We start from the raw sequence: 27,091 nt of genomic DNA, 5'->3' as shown, positions 1-27,091 counted from the left end.
TTGCATCCTTTTTTGCCACCTTCTACAGTCCCCAAAAGAAGCAGCGTGGACTTGTGGGACATTTCAACTCCAGAATGTTCATGAATTTTCCATCCATCCATCTCCTCCTCCTCCTTTTTCTCCTTCTCCCACTTCTCCTCCTCCTCCTCTTCTTCTTCCTCTTCTTCCTCTTCCTCTCCTCCTTCTTCTCCTTCTCTTCCTTCTCCTTCTCCCTCTTCCTCTTCTCCTCCTCCTCCTTCTTCTCTTCCTTCTCCCTCTTCCTCTTCTCCTCCTCCTCCTTCTTCTTCTCCTTCTCTTCCTTCTCCCTCTTCCTCTTCTCCTCCTCCTCCTCCTTCTTTTTTTCTTCTATTACATCAATTTAACCATCATTGGTGGTTTTCACAAACCAAATCCTTTTCTGTCCCAAAATAACACCCCCCCCCCCCCAAAAAAAATCAATTCTCAAACAAGTTGAGAAGTTTTAAACGTTCTGCAAGGAAAAGGGGTGGGTGGGAAGGATTTTCCAGCACTCTTCAGAATATTCCGGCATTCTCTAGAATGTTCCAGCATTCCCTGGAATGTTCCTTTTTTTCCAGGTCCTAGAATTTTGTTGCCATTTTTGTGTCATTTTGGGGGGAAACCTCTTGGGCGTTGTGGAGTGTTGATGATCAAAACGACACAAGGTCTGCTTCGGAAAACCACTTGGGTGGTGGCCCCAAATGGCTGCCGTTTGGTCGTTTTTTTCTCCCCTCCCCCCTCCTTCTTTATCCCCTCTTTTCTTTGCTTCCTTTTTTCCGGGTCAGGGATTTTTAAGAGGCGTCTCTGCCCCATTGTCTGGCCAACCTTTTGAACTCTTTTCTTCTCTTTAAACAACCGAGGGTGGGAATCCTTCTTGGGGATTGTGAGCTCCCGCCGACTTGCTCAGACTGGTTTGCCTATGAACACTCGGGGAAATTGTGCCCACTTTAATTGCGGCCTGCTTTTTATTTCCAGTTCTCTCAAGTAACCTGCCAGTTTGGTTTTGGCCAACGCTGCAGCAGGGGGTTTATTAAGCCAGACGCGAGGTGGCGGTTTGCAAGGGAAGGAAGCAGGCGGGGAATCGGAAAAATTCAGATTATAGCTTAGAGTTGGCTTCTCTTCAGAGAGTTTTGTCAGGAGTCCCTTGAAAAGCCTAAATTAACTTAGTTGGAGATATAGTCTTTAGTGAAATCTTCCTTCCTTCCTTCCTTCTTTCTTCCTTTCTTCCTTCCTTCTCCTACCCTCCCTTTCCTTCCTTCCTTCCTTCCTTGCTTTCTCCTCCTTCCCTTCCTTTTTTCCTTCCCTTCCTCCCTCCCTCCCTTCCTTCTCCCTCCCTCCACTTCCTTCTGCCCCTCCTTCCTTTCTTTCTCCCTTTTCTTCCTTCCTTCCCTCCTTCTCTCCCTCCTTCTTTCCTATGCAAACTTCCTTCCCCTCCCTTTCTTTCTTCCTCTCTTTCTTCTCTCTCCCCTTCCTCCCTTGCCTTCTCCCTCTTTCTTTCCCTCCCTATGCAAACTTTCTTGCTTCCTTTTCGCTCCCATTCCTTCCTCTTCCCGTGCTTTCCTTCATTCGTCTCCATTTTTCTTCCTTCCTTCCTTTCTTCCTTCTCTCCCTCCCTGTCTCCTTCCTTCTTTCTTTCTTTCCTTCCTTCCTTCTCCTACCCTCCCTTTCCTTCCTTCCTTCCTTGCTTTCTCCTCCTTTCCTTCCTTTCTTCCTTCCCTCCCTCCCTCCCTTCCTTCTCCCGCCCTCCACTTCCTTGCTTTCTCACTTTTCTTCCTTCCCTCCTTCCTTCTTTCCTATGCAAACTTCCTCCTCCTCCCTTTCTTTCTTCCTCTCTTTCTTCTCTCTCCTCTTCCTCCCTTGCTTTCTCCCTCTTTCTTTCCCTCCCTATGCAAACTTTCTTGCTTCCTTTTCACTCCCATTCCTTCCTCTTCCCGTGCTTTCCTTCATTCATCTCCATTTTCTTCCTTCCTTCCTTTCTTCCTTCTCTCCCTCCCTGTCTCCATCCTTCCTTCTTCCTTCCTTCCTTCCTTCCCTCCCTCCCTCGCTCCCTCCTTTTCTTTCCCCCACTCAAACCATGTGAATTCTGCATCAAGATGGTCCAGATGGCATTAAAACAAATACAGTAGAAGAAATGAAAAAAAGGATCAAATTTACTATATAACAAGAAACAAATACAATGTATGAAAAAATAAATGTAAAAAGGGAACAAGCTTGCCACCTAACAAGAAACAAATGTAATGTAAGGAAAAAAAACCACTCTATAACTAGAAACAAATACTATACATAATTACCCATTGATAACAACATGGGGATAAGTAACATAGACAACTGATCTGCTCACGTGTTGCTAATATTGTCAGGGCTGTGGACCCCTGAATAGCTGGACTGGAAATAAATCAGTCAGTCCACTTTATTTGTACAAATGTCTCTTTTCCTAGGAGCAAGCGTGCAAAGATAGGAGAATATTACATCTTGGCTTGCAAGCCAGCCTACTGTATAAACACAGGCGTTGTGTTTGATAATCTGGGTGGCAGCAAGCAGATAGGATAAAATTAAATATAGGCTGGCCCTCTGTTTGTTTGTTCTTGATTGTCTGTGTACACACAAATTTGCACACACCCTCAGAACTGCAGAAAAAAACAATGGCTGCCAACCTGCCTTCCATTGAGGACCTGTATACTGCGTGAGTCAAAAAGAGGGTGGGGAAAATATTTACTGACCCCTCGCATCCTGGACGTAAATTGTTTCAACTCCCGCCCCCAAAACGTCGCTACAGAGCACTGCACACCAAGACAACTAGACACAAGGACAGTTTTTCCCCAAACGCCATCACTCTGCTAAACAAATAATCCCCTCAACACTGTCAAACTATTCACTAAGTCTGCACTTCTATTTCTATTAGTTTTTTCTCCTCATTCCTATCACCCATTTATTTCCTCCCACTTAGGACTGTATGACTGTCACTTGTTGCTTGTATCCTAAGATTTTTATTAATATTGATTGTTTCTTCATTGCTTATTTGACCCCTATGACACTGGCTGCCGATTGGTTTCCGGTCACAATTCAAAGTGTTGGTAATGACCTTTAAAGCCCTACATGGCATTGGGCCAGAATACATCTGGAACCGCCTTCTACCGCATGAATCCCAGCGGCCGATAAGGTCCCACAAAGTTGGCCTTCTCCGGGTCCCGTCAACCAAACAATGTCGTTTGGCGGCCCCCAGGGGAAGAGCCTTCTCTGTGGCGGCCCCGGCCCTCTGGAATCAACTCCCCCCAGAGATTAGAACGGCCCCCACCCTCCTTGTCTTTCGCAAATTACTCAAGACCCACCTTTGTCGCCAGGCATGGGGAAGTTAGGATATTCCTTCCCCATGGCCATTACAAGTTATGTATGGTATGTTTGTGTGTATGTTTGGTTTTTATAATAAGGGTTTTTAGTTGTTTTATTAAATTGGATTCTCACATGTTGTTTTTTATCATTGTTGTTAGCCGCCCCGAGTCTGCGGAGAGGGGCGGCATACAAAGCCAATAAATAATAATAATAATAATAATAATAATAATAATAATAATAATAATGTGTTGTACCTCATGATTCTGTAACTTGTTGCTTGTATTCTGCAGATTTTTATTAATATTGATAGTTTCCTTATTGCTTATTTGAACTCTATGACAGTCATTAAGTGTTGTACCCAGTGTTCCCTCTAATTTTTTTGGGGGGTGGGCGGAAAAGTATAGTGTCTGAGTGGCAGTTCCTTCGGGACTGGGCGGCACAGAAATAATAAATAAATAAATAAATAAACAAACAAACAAACATAAAAAACCCACCCTGTTTTGCCTCAGAGAATTTCAAAATAAAATACTGTACTGTGTGTCTATAACAGTGAGCTCATAATAGGGCAACTCTATCAATATCAAAATGCCACTTAAATAGTTGAGCTAGTTTCAAACTAGATTTTGATTTTCTTTCTCTCTTCCTTCCTCTCTTTTTTCTATCTGTTTCTCTCTCTTCCTCTCTCTCTCCTTCCCTCTCACTCTTTCCCTCTCGGCTTCTGGGCAGGTTTGGAAAACTCTGAGTTGATGATGATTTTTAAGTGAGCGATTGCTCACTGCTCAGCTTAGAGGGAACTATGGTTGTACCACATGATTCTTGACAAATGTATCTTTTTCATTTATGTACACTGAGAGCATCTGCACCAAAGACAAATTCCTTGTGTGTCCATTCACACTTGGCCAGTAAAAGAATTCTGTTCTTCTATTCTAAAAAAAAAACAACCAGGCCACAATTCATCAGGATAGCTGCAGCTTACAGAATCCCTGCTCTGCCTCCAAATTTACTTCCTCAATTCCCAATTTTTTTAAAGCGGCGTTTTTGAACCTCATTTTGCAACGCAGGTCGTGTACGAATCCAAGCCGGGGCTTCCCTACAGATTAACCGCCTGCGTCCCGAGGACCAGGGCTGGTACGAGTGCCGGGTGTTATTCCTCAACCGCCCCAACAACGATGACGAATTTCAGAACGGCACCTGGACTCACCTGGTTGTCAATTGTAAGTCTTGAAGAATGTATGTTTGCATGTGAATCTATGTATCTTATGTGCGTATTCTTCTCTTGAATCACCCTGGTATATCCGAATGGCACCCTGGTATACCTGCGGGACCGCCTCCTGCGTTGGGTGAGGTCCCACAGAGTCGGCCTTCTCCAGGTCCCGTCAACTAGACAATGTCGCTTGGCAGGTCCTAGGGGAAGAGCCTTCTCTGTGTGGGCCCCGGCCCTCTGGAATCAGTCTCCCCCCCCCAGAGATTCGTACTGCCCCCACCCTCCTCGCCTTTCGTAAGAGTCTTAAGACTCACTTATGTCAACAGGCTTCGGTTCACTATTAACTATTCTATATAATTGGCTTAGAAATTGTTTATATATTGTATCTTTTTTATGGAAATGTTGTAAGCCGCCCCGAGTACATGGAGAGGGGCGGCATATAAGTCCAATTAATTAAATAAATGAATAATTAAATTAAATTAAATTAAATTAAATATGGCAGGGAGCCTACTGCTTCCTTTTTTGCCTCTCTTGCCAAACTATATTCTATATGTATAACATATTTTTGCTGATAATGAAAATGAAGGGAAAGTAGTATAGATGGGTGTGTGTGTGTTTTTATTGATTGATTTATTGATTGATTGATTGATTGATTTATTAGATTTATTAGATTTGTATGCTGCCCCTCTCCGAAGACTCGGAGTGGCCCACAACAATAAAGCATAGTGCAAATCCAATTTATTAAAACAGTTTAAAACCCTTAATGTAAAAACCAGCAAACACACCATATGCAACTTCCCCATGCCTGACGGCAGAGGTGGGTTTTAAGAAGTTTGCGAAAGGCAAGGAGGGTGGGGGCAGTCCTGATCTCCGGGGGGGAAAGTATTGTCCTAAAAATGTAAGTTCCCAATATATTTATAGATGAAGAAATGGGGATTTTAAACTCTGATGATGTCGGCAGGGGCTGGCGAGAGTTTAGTTTTTAATTTTAAAATGTCAACGTTCCAGAGATCGTGATATCTATTATTTCTTCATATATATATGTGTTTGTGTGTGTGTGCGTGCGTGTGCATACATATATGTTTTTTCTGTCGAATCACCCTGGCATACCCAAATATCGCAGGGAACATACTGCTACCTTTTTGCCTAATAGCCGACAAACTATTCTATACATGTAACATATTTTTGCTGATAAGTCTTCTTCAGAGAAGGGCGGCATATAAATTTAATAAATGATGATGATGATGATGATGATGATGATGAAAGGAGAATAGTATAGATCTATTTCAAGCTATTTAGCTTTCATCAGCTAGCTATAACCTTACCGGGATTTGAACCTGCCTTTACTGCCTTATATACTCCGGGACCGCCTTCTGCCGCATGAATCCCAGCGACCAGTTAGTCCCACAGAGTTGGCCTTCTCCGGGTCCCGTCGACTAAACAATGTCGTTTGGCAGGACCCAGGGGAAGAGCATTCTCTGTGGCGGCCCCGGCCCTCTGGAACCAGCTCCCCCCCAGATATCAGAGTTGCCCCCACACTCCTTGCCTTTCGTAAGCTCCTTAAAACCCACCTCTGTCGTCAGGCATGGGGGAACTGAGACTTTCCCTTCCCCCTAGGCTTATAAAATTTATGCATGGTATGTCTGTATATATGATTGGTTTCTTAAATTAGGGTTTTTAAATTAACTTAAATATTAGATTTGTTTATATTGTCTTATTATTGTTGTTAGCCGCCCCGAGTCTAAGGAAAGGGGCGGCATACAAATCTGATTGATTGATTGATTGATTGATAAATATATATATGTGTGTGTGTACATTTTTTTTTTGCTGAATTTGAAAATTAAGGGAGACTAGGATAGATCTATTTCGGCCTTATTTTGGCCTCATCAGCTAGCCATACTCACTGGGACTTGAACCTGCAACCTTTGCCTTGTAAGGCAGAGAATTATCCTCTAGGCTACAGTATCCAAACCCTTCAGCTCTGCACCAGGGAAGGGTTACATATTTTTGTGTCGAATCACTATATATATACATACAAACACACACACAAGCACACACACAAAAATATTGACTGTTTCCTTCTTTCAAAACGGACCGGAAAGGGACTTAGCAAAGGTTCTGACCCATTCAGAGATACATGCCTGTTGATCCCCAGGGATCGCTTGCCCTACAAACGTCGCTCTTTCTTAGCTGATTATTGACCTCACCTGCTACTCCATCTGCCGTCTTGCTTTGAACATAATCCGGTTCTCGTGGGTGCCCTTTCGCCTGAACCTCCGTGGTAATCCCTTTCCTAGTTAATTGTTGCTTTGGGGATGGCCAGCCTTGATCCAGGGGAAGAGGGAAGACTGAAGCGAGCGAGTAAGAGGGACAGAAGCGAGGTAATGGAGCATGGGGATGTTGAAACCGTAGCAGCCCCCAGTGAGAGAGGAATGCAAAGTCAAACACACACACGCCGGCACAGAAGAAATAAAAGTAGTTTATCTGAAGCAGTGTTAAAAAGCACACGCGTTTAAGCAGAGTCAAATTTCTCTCACCCAGATAACAGTCCTGGAATGGGTCAAAAGCAGGAACAAGAGAGAGCAATTAAGGCAGCTGTGATTCCTCACAGCTCCCCCTCTTTTGAGTCCACAACTGTGAATTGTCCAAAGAGTCAACAGAAATATTGGAATAGTCCCAACCTTGGCAATGATCCTTCTCCAAACGAATAAACGCCCACATTCTCACTCCCCAATGCCCACAATTTATCATCAACCCCATTAACCTAATTTATTTATTTATTATTTATTTATTATTTAGATTTGTATGCCGCCCCTCTCCGCAGACTCGGGGCGGCTCAAAACAAAGTGAAACAATTTACAACAAATCTAAATTACAGTTTTAAAATATTTAAAAAAACCCATTTTCTAAACAAACATACATACAGACATACCATTCATAAATTGTATATGCCCGGGGGAGATGACTCAGTTCCCCCATGCCTGACGACAAAGGTGGGTCTGAAGGAGTTTACGAAAGGCAAGGAGAGTAGGGGCAGTTCTAATCTCCGGGGGAGTTGGTTCCAGAGGGTCAGGGCCGCCACAGAGAAGGCTCTTCCCCCGGCGGCCCGCCAACCAACATTGTTTAGTTGATGGGACCCGGAGAAGGCCCACTCTGTGGGACCTAATCGGTCGCTGGGATTCGTGCGGCAGCAGGCGGAATTGCCTCAGCAACAGGTGTTCTCCCTAATCTCCGACAATACCTGTGCAGTTGGTCCCTTCTAACCATGAGCCTGCGCATTCGGGCATCTATCCACCGATCCTCCTCCAAGTCTGATGTCTTACCAATGAGGTCATTAACTAATGGGCTGGCTGCACCCATCTCTCCATCTGATTCTGCTTCCCCACCGTCTGACCTTGGCAATGAATCTTCGCTATCAGAAGCTGCTGGCAATAATACAAGTCTCTGTGACCCTGAGGATTCCCCTAAACCAACGTCCAAATTCCCTGTTGCAGGAGCTGGCCCAGAGCCAACCACAACAGTACGGTTTCCTCAATCTTGTCTTGCAGTTCCCCCCGTCTTCCAGAAGACCCCACCAGCTTTGGTAGAGATTCAGAACCAAAAATCTCTCACTCTTTCCTGCTCGGCCACTGGCAACCCTCCGCCTCTCGTCTCTTGGAAGAGAGACACCCAAACCATTGAAAATGACGATGAAATACAGGTATGTTGTTTTCTACACGTCTGTTATACTAGCGGGGGTCACCCACCTACCAGGATGTGGCCCATTTCCAGGGCTACGGCCTGTTCAGAACCGGGCCACGCAAACCGCGGGCAAGCAACTTTTACTTGTGCTTGCGGGATTCCCTCCCACCAGTTCTCCAAGTTGGAAAAGTTTGGGATCACTCTTGTTTACAGTAAAACCTATAGAAACATAGAAGACTGACGGCAGAAAAAGACCTCATGGTCCATCTAGTCTGCCCTTATACTATTTTCTGTATTTTATCTTAGGATGGATATATGTTTATCCCAGGCATGTTTAAATTCAGTTACTGTGGATTTATCTACCATGTCTGCTGGAAGTTTGTTCCAAGGATCTACTACTCTTTCAGTAAAATAATATTTTCTCATGTTGCTTTTGATCTTTCCCCCAACTAACTTCAGATTGTATCCCCTTGTTCTTGTGTTCACTTTCCTATTAAAAACACTTCCCTCCTGAACCTTATTTAACCCTTTAACATATTTAAATGTTTCCATCATGTCCCCCCTTTTCCTTCTGTCCTCCAGACTATACAGATGGAGTTCATGAAGTCTTTCCTGATACGTTTTATGCTTAAGACCTTCCACCATTCTTGTAGCCCGTCTTTGGACCCGTTCAATTTTGTCAATATCTTTTTGTAGGCGAGATCTCCAGAACTGAACACAGTATTCCAAATGTGGTCTCACCAGCATTCTATATAGCGGGATCATAATCTCCCTCTTCCTGCTTGTTATACCTCTAGCTATGCAGCCAAGCATCCTACTTGCTTTCCCTACCGCCTGACTGCACTGTTCACCCATTTTGAGACTGTCAGAAATCACTACCCCTAAATCCTTTTCTTCTGAAGTTTTTGCTAACACAAAATACTCAGATTGAGGATTCCTTTTCCCCAAGTGCATTATTTTACATAAGAACCTAAGAAGAGCCCTGCTGAATCAGGCCAACGCCCATCGAGTCCAGCATTCTGTGTCACACAGTGGCCCACCAATTGTCCATGGGGATGTTGAGCAGAAAGAGAAGGCAAGACCCTCCCTTTCCCTTGACCCCCAACAAGTGGTACCCAAGGGAATCCTGCCTGCCTCAACCAACATAGAGGCGGCACATGGACATCCGTTTCAATAACCACTGATACCCTTGGCCTCCACGAATCTGTCTAATCCTGCCTTGAAGCTATCCACGCTGACAGCTGTCACGACCTCTTCTGGAAGTTAAATCAGAACGTTGTGTTAAATCAGAGAGTTGTTCCATCCAGTGGCCTGAAGATTGGGTTTTTCTTCAACAGGATACAGGTCAGAATAAACTCATGTTTTATTTGTTTTTTCCAGGTGAAAAATGGGACTGTCTTTATCGCTAGAGTCGAGCGGACCACTGCTGGCCTGTACGCCTGTCATGCCACCAATCAGGAGGGTGCTGTCATTCACACAACCCACCTCCTTGTCCAAGGTAAGTCGTTTCTGACCCGGAGAGGCTAGTAAACCAATAGAATAGAATATAGAAAACAGAACACAGAATACAGAACACAATATAGAATAGTGGAATGAAGAATGGAATGGAATAGATTAGAATAGAATAGAATATAGAAAAAAATACAATATAGAAGGAGGCGTCTGTAATATGGTAAAGGATTTAGCTTTACTAGATAAATGGTCAAAGCAATGGAAACTGCAGTTTAATGTTTCCAAATGTAAAATAATGCACTTGGGGAAAAGGAATCCTCAATCTGAGTATTGTATTGGCAGTTCTGTGTTAGCAAAAACGTCAGAAGAAAAGGATTTAGGGGTAGTGATTTCTGACAGTCTCAAAATGGGTGAACAGTGCAGTCAGGCGGTAGGGAAAGCAAGTAGGATGCTTGGCTGCATAGCTAGAGGTATAACAAGCAGGAAGAGGGAGATTTTGATCCCGCTGTAAAGAGCGCTGGTGAGACCCCATTGGGAATAATACTGTGTCCAGTTCTGGAGATCTCACCTACAAAAAGATATTGACAAAATTGAACGGGTCCAAAGACGGACTGCAAGAATAGTGGAAGGTCTTAAGCATAAAACGTATCAGGAAAGACTTAATGAACTCCATCTGTATAGTCTGGAGGACAGAAGGGAAAGGGGGGACATGATCGAAACATTTAAATATGTTAAAGGGTTAAATAATGTCCAGGAGGGAAGTGTTTTTAATAGGAAAGTGAACACAAGAACAAAGGGACACAATCTGAGGTTAGTTGGGGGGAAAATCAAAAGCAATGTGAGAAAATATTATTTTACTGAAAGAGTAGTAGATGCTTGGAACAAATTTCCAGCAGACGTGGTTGGTAAATCCACAGTAACTGAATTTAAACATGCCTGGGATAAACATAGATCCATCCTAAGATAAAATACAAAAAGTAGTATAAGGGCAGACTAGATGGATCATGAGGTCTTTTTCTGCCGTCAGTCTTCTATGTTTCTATGAATAGAATAGAATAGAATAGAATAGAATTTTTATTGACCAACTGTGACTTGGTGCATATTACCTCGGTGTACATACAAGAAAAATAAGTTTGTCAAGAATCATAAGGTACAACATTTAATGATAGTCTGGGTATAAATAAGCAATCAAATCATATTAGGAACCAAGCAATATAATCATACAATCAGTCAGAAGGGACTTTAAAGGTCAGTAATGATAGTGGCGATTTGCGGCACGTAAAAAGGTATTGTAGACTTTCTACAAATTAAATAACAATGACAGATTGTTAACAGAGTTTAAAGCTTTGCTGTTAATTTACCTCTTAACTATCTTGTTTGGTTTACAGTAGCGTGGTTAAATAGATGAAAGGCTACATTGGCTGTAAAAGTGTTTGGAAACTTCAGATCGTGCAGAATGCAGCTGCGAGAGCTATCATGGGCTTCCCCAAATATGCCCATGTTACACCAACACTCCGCAGTCTGCATTGGTTGCCGATCAGTTTCCGGTCACAATTCAAATTATTGGTTATGACCTATATAGCCCTTCATGGCATCGGACCAGAATATCTCCGGGACCGTCTTCTGCCGCACGAATCCCAGTGACCAGTTAGGTCCCACAGAGTTGGCCTTCTCCGGGTCCCGTCGACTAAACAATGTCGGCTGGCGGGACCCAGGGGAAGAGCCTTCTCTGTGGCGGCCCCGACCCTCTGGAACCAACTCCCCCCTGATATCAGAGTTGCCCCCACCCTCCTTGCCTTTCGTAAGCTCCTTAAAACCCACTTCTATCCTCAGGCATGGGGGAACTGAGATATTCCCTTCCCCCTCGGCTTATAAAATGTATGCATGGTACATCTGTATGTATGTTTGGTTTCTTAAATTGGGGTTTTTTGCATTACTTTTAATATTAGATTTGTTCATATTGTCTTTTTACTGTTGTTCATATTGTCTTTTTACTGTTGTTAGCCGCCCCGAGTCTTCAACTTACGACCATTCATTTAATGACTGAAGTTGGCGACTCGACAGTCTTGCTCAGTTTCTGCAAAAAATGATGAGGGGTTGCGGGTTTTTTGTCCTCCGTTTCTGCCAGGGCCGCCCGTGATCGTGGTCCCTCCCAAGGACATCACGGTGAACCTCAGCCAAGATGCCTTTTTCACTTGCCGAGCTGAAGCCTATCCTGCCAACCTCACCTACAGCTGGTTTCAGGGCGGCACCAACGTCTTCCATCTCGGGTAAGTGCCCTGACCCAGTTCCCCAAACGCGGCAAATTGGCAAAAACTCTCTCGCCGCAGGCTAACAAGCCTGTCCAGCAGGGGAAGGAATAATTTTTGGCCACATCTATTCATCTCCACCCCCTGCCTTTTAACCGGAGAGCTAGGGTGGGGGTTCGCTACCAGCGGTGGCGAGTAAACTTTTTACATACTTTTGCTTAATTGAGCATTTACATATTAGGCTTAGATAAATAGATAAGATAGATTATCTATCTATCTATCTATCTATCTATCTTATCTATTTATCTAAACCTAATATGTAAATGTGATAGTTAGATAGATAGATAGATAGATAGATAGATAGATAGATAGATAGATAGATAGATAGATAGATAGATAGATAGATATGGCTGGCTGGATGGCTGGCTAAATGCAAAGATAGATGGATGCAAAGATAGGTAGGTAGGTAGGTAGATAGATAGTTAGGATGAGAGAGAGAGAGAGACAGACAGACAAATAGATAGATAGATATAGATGGATGAAGAGAGAGGCAGTGCTTCTCAGATAGATAGATAGATAGATAGATAGATAGATAGATAGATAGATAGATAGATAGATAGATAGATAGATAGATAGATAGATAGATGAGATCGATGGATGGATGGACGGACAGACAAGATAAGATAGATAAAATACATAGATGAGATAGACAGAGAGACAGATAGATAGACAAGATAGACAGACAGATAGATAGACATTGCTTTCTGGGGAGAAATTTGTTCTTGACCCAGCTCTCTAAAACATCACAAATCCTCATACTCAAACGATTCCTTTATTAGGAATGCCGGCAGCCCCAGCCCCTCACTCCAACTACTCCATCCGACCAGGAGATGAATCTGCCACCTCTATTCATCTCCATCCCCTGCCAGAGAGCTAGAATGGGGCTTCTCTAGTAGCAGTGGCTCTTCCGTCCCGAGGACTGACACATACATTTCCACTGCCCTCCACTGTCTTCAATGCACTCAATGGACTCAGCCATTCCTCTTCTTCTTCATCACCCACCACCAGACCTGGAGGCTGTTGCCTCTCCATCTGAGGGCTGACAGACGGCCCAGGATCTAACACCCCCCCCCCCTCTGCCAGCTCCACTCTCACTCTCTCTTCCCCCTTGGAGCTCTTTGGTGCTGGAGGGGCCAGTGCAGTGAAGTGCTGCAAACAATTTTATTACTACGCTGTGGGCGTGGTTTATTTTGTGGGTGTGGCTTGCCAGCCTTGTGACCAGATGGGAGTGGCTTGATTATCATGTGAGCAGGGGTTGGCTTAAAGGACACATGACTGGCTTAAAGGTGGCCAACTTGACGTCACTCACGTCAAGGGTTTGGGTTAGGGTGCCTGGCCTCTCCGAGTCTCAAAGAGATGCAATTTCCCTATTTACTATTACTAAACATCCAAAATATACTATTTAATTCTATGTATACAGGCCCTATGTGTACATACATATTACACACAGGCACACAAAAATAGACATTATCTACTATATAAACTGTAGGTACGCACACAACTCTTCTAAAATTACACACATTCAACCTCATTTACTGCGATAGGAAAAACATATCCAGAGCCCAGAAGGGAAAAAAAATTCAAAATATTTCTACCGGTTCTGCGTACCCGAACAATTCCCCCCCCCCCAGTTCTGCGTATCTGACCTTACCCATCACTGGACCAGTGGCCGATAGAATAGAATAGAATAGAATAGAATAGAATAGAATAGAATTTTTATTGGCCAAGTGTGATTGGACACACAAGGAATTTGTCTTGGTGCATATGCTCTCAACGTACATAAAATAAAATATACATTTGTCAAGAATCATGTGGTACAACATTTAATGATTGTCATAGGGGTCAAATAAGCAATGAAGAAGCAATATTAATAAAAATCTTAGGATATAAGCAACAAGTTACAGTCATACAGTCAACATGGGAGGAAATGGGTGATAGGAATGATGAGAAAAACTAGTAGAATAGAAGTGCAGATTTAGTAGAAAGTCTGACAGTGTTGAGGGAATTATTTGTTTAGTAGAGTGATGGCGTTTGGGGAAAAACTGTTCTTGTGTCTAGTTGTCCTGGTGTGCAGTGCTCTGTAGCGACGTTTTGAGGGTAGGAGTTGAAACAATTTGTGTCCAGGATGTGAGGGGTCAGTAAATATTTTACCCGCCCTCTTTTTGACTCGTGCAGTATACAGGTCCTCAATGGAAGGCAGGTTGGCAGCAATTGTTTTTTCTGCAATTCTGATTCTCCTCTGAAGTCTGTGTCGGTCCTGTTGGGTTGCAGCACCAAACCAGACAGTTATAGAGGTGCAGATGACAGACTCAATGATTCCTCTGTAGGCCACAACAGTTAGAAAAGGGGACAGAAGGGAGGAAAGAGAATTCTGTCTTAAAGTGGCCAAATTTGGAGACCCCGCCCCGATCTAGAATGACAACACAACTGTCTTTTGATGTGCTTCTTCATTTGACTTCCTTTTTCCCTTCCTGGCCTCCAGCCATCTCCGGTCACGGATTCAAATCCTGGTGGACGGAAGACTTTTGGTCCAGAAAACGACCCCGGAAGATACGGGGAAATTTACCTGCATTCCCAGCAACGGGCTTCAGAAATCGCCCTCGGCTTCTGCCTTCCTTACAGTCCTGTGTAAGTGCTGCTTAATTACGTTTGCATCTTCGTTAACTCAGATCATTAGCTGGTAGGAAATAATCCTAAAGGGGGGGTGAGGGAGATTTCCTAAAGAGACGTCCCTTGTTTTTGCATTTTGTGGGTTATCCGTTGGATTGGCGATGCTAGATGCTGCTCCATCACAGGAGATTTTTTACAAGAGATTGGACAACCTGAAACGGTATAGGGCAGTGATGGTGAACCTGGTGGTAGGGAAAGCAGGTAGAATGCTTGGCTGCATAGCTAGAGGTGTAACAAGCAGGAAGAGGGAGATTGTGATCCCGCTGTATAGAGCGCTGGTGAGACACCATTTGGAATAATACTGTGTTCAGGTTTTTTTTATTAATAGAGTTGAAAGGGACCATTAGGTCATCGAGTCCAACCCCCTGCCTGAGCAGGAAACCCTACAGCACCCCAGCCAAATGGAAGTCCAATCTCCTCTTGAAGGTGTCCAGAGTTGGGGAGTTCACCACCTCCCCTGGCAGGCAGTTCCATTGGTTGATCGCTCTGACCGTCAGGAAGTTCTTCCTTATTTCCAGGTTGAATCTCTCCTTGGTCAGCTTCCAACCATTGTTCCTCGTCCGGCCCTCTGGTGCCCTGGGGAATAAAGAGACCCCCTCCTCACCGTGGCAACCCCTCAAGTATCTGTAAACTGCTATCATGTCCCCTCTAGACCTTCTTTTTTCTAGGCTGTCCATGCCCAGTTCTCTCAATCTCTCTTCGTAAGTCTTGGTTTCGAGTCCCCTAATCATTTTGGTTGCTCTTTTTTGCACCTTCTCCAGAGTTTCGATGTCTTTTTTGTAGTGAGGTGACCAGAATTGGATGCAGTACTCCAGGTGGGGTCTGACCAGGGCAGTTCTAGAGACCTCACCTACAAAAAGATACTGATCAAATTGAACGGGTCCAAAGACGGGCTACAAAAATAATGGAAGGTCTTAAGCATAAAACCTATCAGGAAAGACTTCACGAACTCCATCTGTATAGTCTGGAGGACAGAAGGGGAAGGGGGGACATGATCGAAACATTTAAACTCTTAAAAATCCACCTCTGCCGCCAGACATGGGGAAATTGATTCCCCCTGGCCATTCCATTTTATGTATGGTGTGTTTGGGGTGTATGACTGTTTTTATATTAAGGGTTTTAAATTGTTTTTAATCATTGGATTTGTACTGTGCTTTGCTGTTGTGAACGGGTCCAGAGACGGGCTACAAGAATGGTGGAAGGTCTTAAGCATAAAACCTATCAGGAAAGACTTCATGAACTCAATCTGTATAGTCTGGAGGACAGAAGGAAAAGGGGGGACATGATCGAAGCATTTAAATATGTTAAAGGGTTAAATAGGGTTCAGGAGGGAAGTGTTTTTAATAGGAAAGTGAACACAAGAACAAGGGGACACAATCTGAAGTTAGTTGGGGGAAAGATCAAAAGCAACATGAGAAAATATTATTTTACTGAAAGAGTAGTAGATCCTTGGAACAAACTTCCAGCAGACGTGGTAGATAAATCCACAGGAACTGAATTTAAACATGCCTAGGATAGACATATATCCATTGTAAGATAAAATACAGAAAATAGTATAAGGGCAGACTAGATGGACCATGAGGTCTTTTTCTGCCGTCAGACTTCTATGTTTCTATGTATTAAAGAAAATGGTAGGATATCACATGTATTCCAGCTGAGAAACATTATAGAATGACTGTTTAATGCAAAGGGTGGGTTTTAAAACTCCAAATACTCGTTAAATACATAAAGTTTGTTTTTTCACGGGTGGTCATGGAACGCATCCCCCACGAAAAATTAGGGATCTCTGTAAATGCTATTGCTGTTGCTATAAAAGCCAAATTTGCAGTGTAAGACACACCCAAATTTTCAGCCTCTTTTAGGCGGGGTGTGTGGAAAGGACATCTTCGTGACGTCAAAGCTCCGCCCATGGAATTCCCTATTGGGATTCCCCACCTCCGTTTCAGCCTCCAGATCGGCCGAAAACGCCACTGCTGATCGCAAAAACAGCGCTCCGCTGGGCGCCGCCGCCCGGCTGGAACCTTCTGAAATAGCCGGGCGCTTCTCGGCGGCCTCCGAACCCGAACCCAAACTTTTGTCGAACTTCCAGGTTCGGCGTTTGGGAGAATGCCGAGAAGCCCCCCAGCTGTTTCAGAAGGTGACAGCCGGGCGGCGGCGCTTCTCAGCAGCCTCCTGAACCCGAACCCAAAAAGTTTTAAAAGGTGACAGCCAGGCGGCGGCGCCCAGCGGAGCGCCATTTTGCAATTTTCCCCCCCCCCTTGCCCGCATGAATCACTTTTACATTGTTTCCTATTGTTTCGTCTTACGAACTTTTCGCCTTACGAACCACCTTCCGGAACCAATTAAGTTCGTAAGACGAGGTATTACTGTACTGCGAAAAATACGGTAGTTCCTTGCTAGGTTCTTCGTCCACCTCTTGAGCTCACAATCCTATTCCCAGGGGATCCCACCGCCCCACAGCCCCTCTTCCGTTACCGCCTAGTCTTGCTAACTTTCCTCCCCAATGCCCTGATCTCGCCCATCCCGCCGTTTGACACCAAGCTGTCCTCCCATCTGACAGATCCGGCTCAAGTCGCTAAGATGCCTGCAGAGACCTTTCTGCCAATCGGCATGCAAGGCACAATCCGGTGCCCCAGCAGAGCCAATCCTCCCCTGCTCTCCGTCAGCTGGATCAAAGATGGACAACCGCTGGAGATCGGCAAGGTACGTTTTTGGGAGACCGTGGCAGTGATGGGCTGCCAACATTTTACTGCCACGCTGTGGGCGTGGCTTATTTCGTGGGTGTGGCTTGGTGGTCACGTGACCAGGTAGGAGTGGCTTGACAATCATGTGAATGGGGTGGCTTAAAGGTCATGTGACGGGGTGGGAGTGGCTTACCGCCCAAGATAAGTTTTCAAATAGGTGCTTGGACTGTTTTTCAGTTGATTAAGTCACATTATTTGAACAGCCACAAAAAGGAGAATTAACAGACAGCATTGGTCGTTGAGGAGCAAAGTAACATTTTCAGGTTTTGTACTGAACCCACAAGGTTCAGAAGGATAACGGATTAGGCAAGTAGCTCAATTTTCTTTAATTGCTATAAAAGTTCAGTTCTAGGTAACGATTAAAATGATTAAAGCCTTTATGGGTAAAAACATACTATTTAATTATGTCCTATTTTAAAAGTAATTAAGGATCATAGTAAGGTAGTAGAGAAAGAAGGACAATAAAAAAAACTATTAAGTATTCAATAAATAGTGCATAAACTGACTACCGCCACTGTATTTACAATTTTATGCATGGTATGTTTGTATGTATGTTTGGTTTTTTATATTAATGGGTTTTTAATTCATTTTTTTTAAAAAAAATATTGGATTATTATTGTACACTGTTTTATGATTGCTGTTAGCCGCCCCGAGTCTTCGGAGAGGGGCGGCATATAAATCCAATAAATAAATAAATAAATAAATAAATAAATAATTCCTCTCCCCCCCGTCCCTCATTACAGCAAGTTCGTACCAGTATCACTAGTAACAGTTACTTATCTCAATTCTAATTTTTAATGTATTACATTATTATTTACATTATTGCTATTTACACACATATCCCCTTTTTTACATTCTCTTCCATACATACGTATAGGTATTGATATGTTATTATCTAATTTTTATTTCTATTTTCTAACCCGGATATACCATCTACTCCGAACTTTGTAATATTCTGATTCACCACTTTTGTGTAGCTTCATGGTCAGTTTGTCCATTTCAGCGAATTGCAATATTTTACTAATAATTTTTACATCTAACGGGCAGTCGGCCTGTTTCCAGTGTTGTGCTAAGATAATTCTAGCGGCTGTCAGTATGTGCATTATTATATGGTGGAGATGTGGGTATAAGCAGGGTACCTATTAACATATGTGGTGGACATGTCCAAAATCAAAGAAGCATTGATGCAATATAAAAAAACTGGATGGGAGCCAGTCTGAGTCTTCGGAGAAGGGCAGCATACAAATCTAATTAATAATAATAATAATAATAATAATAATAATAATAATAATAATAATAATAGGATGAGGAGGAGGAGAAGAAGAAGAAGAAGAAGAAAAAGAAAGAAAGAAAGAAAGAAAGAAAGAAAGAAAGAAAGAAAGAAAGAAAGAAAGAAAGAAAGAAAGAAGAAATAGAAACAACAATTTAAACCGGAATTATTCTTGTTGGTATCCTAGAGGCGAAAGTGGATAAGGAAATTCAATATATATTTATTTATTTTATTTATTTATTAGATTTGTATGCCACCCCGAGTCTTCGTAGAAGGGCGCCATTTAATAAATAAATAAAATAAATAAATATATATTGAATTTCCTTATCCATTTTCACCTCTAGGATACTAACAAGGAATAATCCCGGTTTAAATTGTATTTTTGCCCTGTTATGTCTCCCATCCAGTTCTTTATTTTGCACCAATGCCTCTTTGATTTGGGGCAGGTCCACCACATATGATGATAGGTGCCCTGCTTATACCCACATCTCCAACATTGTGCTGAACCATTTTGAATACATCTCGCTCGGTAGGAGATGCCAACCGTAAAACATGGTTTCTCAATTTCTATAGTTCCCAGGTTGGTCCCTGAATACCGACGGGACGATTATCATCGCCACAAGCAACGATGATGCCCTAGGCGTGTATGCTTGTACCCCGTACAACAGTTTTGGAACAGCTGGTATTTCGACACCCACGCGGGCCCTCCTCAAAGTGAGTAAGAAATTATGGGGGAGCCGGGAAGTGGGGGCAGGACAAAATGAATTCTCCATTAAAAAATCCAGGCGTCTCCATCTCTTGTAGTGCTGGCAGAGATGTCTGGGTTCTAGATCGCTCAACCTGGGGGCATGGGGGAGTTGAGACACCTTTCCCCCAGGCTTTTTTAATACTTTGTTTTATGTTTGGTATGAACGTGCTGTTTGGTTTTTTTAAATAATGATAGGGTTTTATATGTTTTTTTAAATATTAGATTTGTTCCACTACTATATTGTTTTTATTATTGCTGTGAGCCGCCCCGAGTCTTTGGAGAGGGGTGGCATACAAATCTAATAAATAATTATAATAACAACAACAACAACAACAACAACAACCTTGGCAACTTTAAGATGGATGGATTTCAACTCCCATTTAAGCCCTTTATCGGCAATTTTAGATGTCTTTTTTATGTGAAATGTTATGAAATGTTCTACTGCCCTGGTTAAACCAGACTTGGAATACCGCATCCAGTTTTGGTCACCGCGATATAAAAAAAAGTTGTTGACATTCTAGAAAGAATGCAGAGAGAAACAATTTAGAAATAAGGAGGAATTTCTTGGGAATGAGAACAGTTAAATCAGAAGTTGTGGAGGTTTTTAAGAAGAGATTGGACAGCCATGTGTGAAAAGATATAGGGCAGGGGCATCATCAGGTGACGTTTTGGGACTTTTTTCTACCTTCGCTAAACCGGCCGTGGCCGTGGCCAGCGTGTGACACATCTGGCCCGTGGGCCGGGAGTTTGACAGCCCTGGTATAGGGCCTCTTGGTTGAGCGGGGGTTGGACTAGAAGACCTCCAAGGTCCCTTCCAACTGTGCTATTCTGGAATCAACTCCCCCTCAGCCTTTTGCAAAGCCTTAAAAAAGCACCTCTGCGACAGGCTTGGGGTTGTTGAATTTTAACATCAACCCTGGCCTATGATGTATGCCAATATGAAACCTGGATGATTGGTTTTTAAATGAATCGGGGTTTTAGAATATGATTCTAGTTAGATTTGTACGCGATTTTAGACTTGATGTTTTTTAGTACAGTAGTACCTCTAGATACGAGCTGCTCCACATGCCGAGTATTCCAAGTTATGAGCCGAGACGCGAGCAAAATTTCTGTTCGACACTCGAGCTCAAATTCGGGATACGAGCCGAGCGTCCACTAGGTGGCGCAAGAATTCCATGTTTCCAGTTATCTCGGCGCAAAATGCAAAATCTAAAGGCATTCGTTCGAGATGCGAATTGATCGACATACGAGCTCGGCTCTGGCACGAATTAAACTCGTATGTCGAGGTACCACTGTATTTTAAATGTTAGATTTCTCACATATTTATATATAAGTGTACTGTGTATATATATATATAGTATTTATATTTGACTTCTTTACTACTGTAATTTGTAAATATAGCCGCCCTGAGTCCTTCACGACTGGGCGGCATAGAAGTCTATATCAGTCAATCAATCAATAATTAAATAAATTTAATTATTAATAAATTTCAGGAGAAGGGTGGCATAGGAATCTAATAAATAAATACAGTGATACCTCATCTTACAAACGCCTTTGTCATACAAACTTTTCAAGATACAAACCCGGGGTTTAAGATTTTTTTGCCTCTTCTTACAAACTATTTTCACCTTACAAACCCACCACCGCCACTGGGATGCCCCATCTCTGGACTTCTGTTGTCATTGAAGCGCCCGTTTTTGTGCTGCTGGGATTCCCCTGAGGTTCCCCTCGCTGGGAAACCCCACCTCCGTGTTTTTGTGATGCTGCAGGGGAATCCCAGCAGGGGAATCCCAGTAGTGCAAAAACGGGTGCTTCGCTGGCAACAGAAGTCCGGAGGTGGGGTTTCCCAGCGAGGAGAGCCTCAGTGAAACTGCAGCATCGCAAAAACAGAAGTTCAGAGGTGGGGTTTCGAGGACTTCGGTGTTTTTGCGATGCTGTGATTTCACTGATGCTCCCTTCGCTGGGAAACCCCACCTCCGGACTTCCTTTGCCAGCGAAGTGCTCGTTTTTGTGATGCTGGGATTCACCTGCTGGGATTCCCCTGCAGCATGGCAAAAACACAGAAGTCCGGAGGTGGGGTTTCCCATGGACGGGAGCCTCAAGGGATCCCAGCAGTGCAAAAACGGGCGCTTCGGCTAGCAAAAGGGGTGAATTTTGGGCTTGTACGCATTAATCGCTTTTCCATTGATTCCTATGGGAAACATTGTTTTGTCTTACAAACTTTTCATCTTAAGAACCTCGTCCCGGAACCAATTAAGTTTGAAAGACAAGGTATCACTGTAAATATAAATAAATATATAATTAACTGTGGTGTGTGTTTTCTGTGGTTATTCTTTTTTCTATCAGGACCCTCCCAAGTTCACCCTTCGGCCCAAAGAGGAATATTTCCAGGAGGTGGGTCGAGAGCTGCTAATTCCATGCGTGGCTCAAGGAGACCCCCTACCCATCACCACTTGGACAAAAGTGAGTCGCGGCCACTTTGCACAAACTGGACAATGGCTATGAACAATATCACAAGCCTTCCCTTAACACTTTAAACCCCTAAATTGCAATTTTCCATTCCCTTAGCAACCATTCAGATTATTACTCACCATGTTTATTTATTAAAGTTTATTAAAAAAATATATTTATTAAAGGCAAACAAAAGTTTGGCGATGACATATGATGTCATTGGGTGGGAAAGTATTTTTTAATTAATATTTTTGGAAAACCGTGGTATAGACTTTCCGCGAAGTTCGAACCCGCGAAAATCGAGGGAACACTGTATTAAAACAATTTAAAACCCTTAATATAAAAACAATCATACATCTCATACAAACCATACATAAAATGGTTTGTTTCTATGTTTCTATGAATGAATCATCATTAAGAGGAGGACTATCTGTAGTTACATAGAAACATAGAAGACTGACGGCAGAAAAAGACCTTGTGGCCTATCTAGTCTGCCTTTATACTATTTCCTGTACTTCATCTTAGGATGGATATATGTTTATCCCAGGCATGTTTAAATTCAGTTCCTGTGAATTTACCAACCACGTCTGCGGGAAGTTTGTTCCAAGCCTCTACTACTCTTTCAGTAAAATAATATTTTCTCATGTTGCTTCTGATCTTTGCCCCAACTAACCTCAGATTGTGCCCCCTTTGTTCTTGGGTTCACTTTCCTATTAAATTTTACATTTTAAGACTGCCGTAGCATACCTTCAGCTCTCAATGCAGAATATTATAAAACTTGGGAGTGTGGGGGGGGGGAATCACTTAATTACGACTTTGCAGAGCAGCAGAGTTGCCGGCCCTGATTTGAGCTGTTAAGTGAGGACTTGCTTGTACGTGACCTGATCAGGTGGCTTTCTTTGGTGTCCTGCCACACAGGTGGGTAGCAAGACCCTGGCCAATGCGCAGGTGGACACGAGCGGCAGCCTGGACCTGCGGCCCCTGACGAAGGACCAACACGGCTTGTGGGAATGTGCCGCCAACAACGGCGTGGCCAGGGTTAGTGCCACCACCAGTGTCTACGTGTTGGGTGAGTCCTCATCTCAGAGGGTACCCAACAGCCCCGGACCCTTTCGAAAAATGTTTCGGTTTGAAGGCGCAGCATTGATACTTTTCACTAGGAAAAGTCGTGTTTGGCCAACGGCCTGAATGGGGACGTCTTTTGTCTTGTTGCCCTCCGTTGGACAACAAACAGGGCAGGACGCTCGTTCTGGTGTCCGCTGTGATTTGGAAGCACGCGTGGTCTCAACATACAACTACCGTTGAGTCACAAATTTCCACGGCGAAATGAAGACAGCACTTTAGCGAGTTTCGGCCCATTTTACGACCATTGTCTCGCCACAGTTTGTTTGTTTGTTTGTTTGTCTATCTATCTCTATCTCTCTCTCTATCTCTCTATCTATTTATCTATCTATCTCTATCTATCTATCTATCTCTCTATCTATCTTTCTATCTATCTATCTATCTCTATCTCTCTATCTAGCTTCCTATCTCTCTATCTATCTATCTCTATCTATCTATCTATATCTTTCTATCTATCTATCTATCTATCTATCTATCTCTATTTATCTCTCTCTCTCTCTCTCTCTATCTATCTATCTATCTATCTATCTCTATCTCTCTATCTCTATCTATCTTTCTCTCTATCTATCTATCTATCTCTATCTATCTATCTTTCTATCTATCTCTATCTATCTCTCTATCTATCTTTCTATCTCTATCTTTCTATCTATCTATCTCTATTTATCTCTCTCTCTATCTCTCTGTCTATCTTTCTATCTATCTATCTATCTATCTATCTATCTCTATCTATCTCTATCTATCTATCTATCTATCTATCTCTATCTCTTTTTCTCTCTATCTTTCTCTCTATCTTTCTATCTATCTATCTATCTATCTATCTAATATCTCTATCTATCTATCTATCTATCTATCTATCTATCTATCTATCTATCTATCTATCTATCTATCTATCTATCTATCTATTTAGATTTTTATGCCGCCCTTCTCCTTAGACTCAGGGCAGCTTACAACATGTTAGCAATAGCACTTTTTTAACAGAGCCAGCCTATTGCCCCCACAATCCGGGTCCTCATTTGACCCACCTCGGAAGTTGTTAAGCAAATCGCTGCAGTGAATCGCTATGGTTGTTAAGTTAGACATAATGGGCAGGCTTTGATACGGTCAATAAGTTGAGGTCTTAGCTGCACATCACAGTCCAGGGATGGGTTCCAATTAACTTCTCCAAGAGTTTGCGTCGCCATGTTGCATGCGCCTGCCGTCCACGCAGTGATTTTTGCTCCCGCGCATGTTCGCTAGCCCGACAGAGGCCGAAACACAGCTGCGGAGCTGCTCAGCTGTGCTTTGGGGGAAGATTTTTTTTTTAGAGAGATCATATGATCCCGGGGATGCTGAATAGACAGTCATAAGTCACTTTTATCCGTTGTAACTTCAAACTGTCACTAAACGTAAGTCAAGAACTATGTTGTCAGCGTCGTTTGCGTTAGAGACTTTGGCCTGCCATATGTGTTATTTCATACCCCAAATTCTGTCTGGCAAAATCACGCCACTTGATTGACGTCCTTCAATTGACTTGAGTTAAACTAATGCAACTCCCTTTCTCTCCCCCCCCCAAAATATCAGGTACCAGCCCCCATGCTGTGGTCAATATCTCTGTGTGGCCCCTACGACAAGCAGTCAATGTAACCTGGGAACCAGGGTTTGATGGAGGTTATTTCCAGAGGTTCAGCATCTGGTACACGCCAATGTAGGTCTTTGGGGGCCCTTCTCTTGAGTGCTTCTCAATTGTCCCATTTCCCCCTTTTTTGGCCTCTCTCTTTCTGTCAATATTAAAAAATACGTTCCAGATATTTCATTCAAAAATTCATCTGTGCTTCTGTTGTATGAAATTTGCCCCTCTGTGTTGTTGTTTTCAACACGCATTGTTTCAAAAAAATATATTAAGTTATATAGAGTATTATCAAATGCAAAAGATGAATATTTATTTATTTATTGGATTTATATGCCTTTATATTACATCTGTCACGGCCAAATTGTGTATGAGTAGTCTACATGTGTGTTGATTGAACTGCTTGCCTTGTGGGTTTTTGTAATGGGTTTTTTATTGTTTTTATTTAATATTTAACTTCTTTTTATTATTATACGGTTTTTACATTTATTAATTGTTATTTATTAATTGGATTTGTGTTGTGTTGCATTCTTTTCTTTAATCAAAGTAGTCAGTTTAAACAAATGCAAAGTAGAGCTAAGGAAATAAAAGAATATAAACTAGTAAATATTTGAACCCCCCGCAATTGGTGGTGATGGTGGTGGAATTGTCAGTCGGGTGATGGGCACATGCACTGTGCACCGTTTTATGTTTGTTTATGTTAATTTCAATGTGCAAAACCAATAAAATATATTTTTTAAAAAAATCAAAGTAGTCAGTTTTGCAATGTCCACCAACTTCTGCAATCATGGTAGGAATCGAAGTGTCCTTCCGTAACACACATTATTTGTTTTGAACCGTAGATTGAGACACCTGAACCGGCCCCACCACGACTGGGCCTCGTTGCCGGTGCCTGTGGGGGCTACCCACACCCTGGTGGAGAACCTCCAGCCAGACACGAGCTATCAATTCAGCGTCTTGGCTCAGAACAAACTCGGCAGTGGTCCGTTCAGCGAAATCATCTCCATTGCGCCTCTGGGTGAGACCCCATAACCGCTTTGCTCGGGATGGGAGGTTATTCCAATTTCCAGGGTTCCAGTCGGCATAGCCTTCAAAGCTGACCAAGTCAAGAAAAAAATCCAACGATTGTTGTGGTTAGCTCTGGCCCAGCTCCTGCCCCAAGGACTGAGGAGGTGGATGCGGGGGTAACATCAACATGTCATAGGCCTGTTTTGCTGCTGACAGTCAGATGGTGAATTGTCCTCTGCAGAAGGAAGTGACGGTGAGATGGAGGAGGGAGGCTTGGAAGACAACCCAGGAAGAAGTCAATCATCCTTATCTTCCTTAGATTCGGATGAGGAAATAACGATAGACGCACCCATGCTTAGAGCTATGCATAGGAGCGAACAGCTTCAAAAGTATTGTAGGAGATAATTGAGTCCACCTGTGGTTGGGTGGGGTTCAAGTAATTAGGGCTGCTGTTAAATTGGCAGTGTGCTGCCCTCGCAGTGTGGAGATTATCTGATCGTACTGGTTTGGGACGTGACTTGCTGTTTCAGGACTCTTGATTTTTCAAGACTTTGAAACTAAGGCAGAGCAAAGCATGTGTGTTTCAACTCGTGGAAGAAGGAGGGCTGTGATGTTTCTTCACAGCTGCTAGCTAAGTACTTAAGGACTGTTTAAGGGGTTTTTACAGCCTACAAGTTTGTTTTGGGAAGAGTGCTCTTTGCAATACAAAAAGGGTGCTTTGTTTCTTTTGAATTTTGTGATAAAAAACATTGTTTTTGAATTTTCAACTATGTGTGTGTCTCTTCTTCCTTTTTCAGGGGTCACCACTCAGACTGTGCCCCCCGTCCTTCCGACCACGGCCTCCTTGGTCTTCCTTCCCCCACCCCAGTCCCTGAGATCCAACGAGACCACGCGCGGGGTCCTCCTCCTGTGGGAACCTCCACTCCACGATCCTTCAGCCTTGATGGGATATTCCCTGGAGCTGCGCCAGAATCGAGGGAAGTGGGAGGTGCTGAGTGGGTCCATTCCCAGCTCCGAGACCCAATTCCTGGTGCCTGGACTCATCAAGGTGAGTCGGATCCTAGTTCTATCTTTCCAAGACCCTGTTGTGGCCCGCCAGCAGCCCGTGCAGCTGGTAGCAGATCCCGCCAGAGAAGAGGCTGATGTAGTGACGCATGGGCAGGCAGGGCTGCCAAAAGGCAGGAATGGTTCCTCGGGAGGAGGTCTCCTCAGAAGTAAGGCTTGGGGTTAATTGGCCACTGTCCTAGCCCATAGGTAAGCAAAGTTGGCTCTTCTATGGCTTGTGGACTTCAACTCCCAGAATTCCTGAGCCAATCATGCTAGCTCAGGAATTCTGGGAGTTGAAGTCCACATGTCATAGAAGAGCCAACTTGGCCTACACCTGCCCTAGCCTATTTAAAGGATGCTGCTGAAGGAGCCAATTTGCAGGAAACAACTTTGTTCATATTGCTTCGTGTCTTGACTTTGATCAGCTCCTGTTCTCTCTCTTGGCATTTTTC

The 27,091-nt window shown here is 43.3% G+C and overlaps 1 protein-coding gene across 2 annotated transcripts in view; it reads left to right on the top strand.

Moving 5' to 3' along the window:
- The window catches only part of IGSF9 (immunoglobulin superfamily member 9), a 60,046-nt gene that overhangs the window by 11,694 nt on the left and 21,261 nt on the right, over positions 1-27,091 (top strand). For both annotated transcript variants that reach the window (XM_070766363.1, XM_070766362.1), the window contains exons 4-15: positions 4,389-4,541; positions 8,080-8,231; positions 9,593-9,710; positions 11,793-11,934; positions 14,456-14,601; positions 17,204-17,346; positions 19,231-19,371; positions 21,752-21,868; positions 22,775-22,925; positions 24,539-24,662; positions 25,427-25,602; positions 26,390-26,640. In XM_070766363.1, the coding sequence (XP_070622464.1) occupies positions 4,389-4,541; positions 8,080-8,231; positions 9,593-9,710; positions 11,793-11,934; positions 14,456-14,601; positions 17,204-17,346; positions 19,231-19,371; positions 21,752-21,868; positions 22,775-22,925; positions 24,539-24,662; positions 25,427-25,602; positions 26,390-26,640 (1,814 nt within the window). The remainder of the gene's footprint in view (positions 1-4,388; positions 4,542-8,079; positions 8,232-9,592; positions 9,711-11,792; positions 11,935-14,455; positions 14,602-17,203; positions 17,347-19,230; positions 19,372-21,751; positions 21,869-22,774; positions 22,926-24,538; positions 24,663-25,426; positions 25,603-26,389; positions 26,641-27,091) is intronic.

This window comes from Erythrolamprus reginae, chromosome 13, assembly GCF_031021105.1.
Source record: "Erythrolamprus reginae isolate rEryReg1 chromosome 13, rEryReg1.hap1, whole genome shotgun sequence".
Lineage (NCBI taxonomy): Eukaryota > Metazoa > Chordata > Lepidosauria > Squamata > Dipsadidae > Erythrolamprus > Erythrolamprus reginae.
Note: the sequence above shows the minus strand (reverse complement) of the source record. Positions and strands in the feature narration are given on the sequence as shown.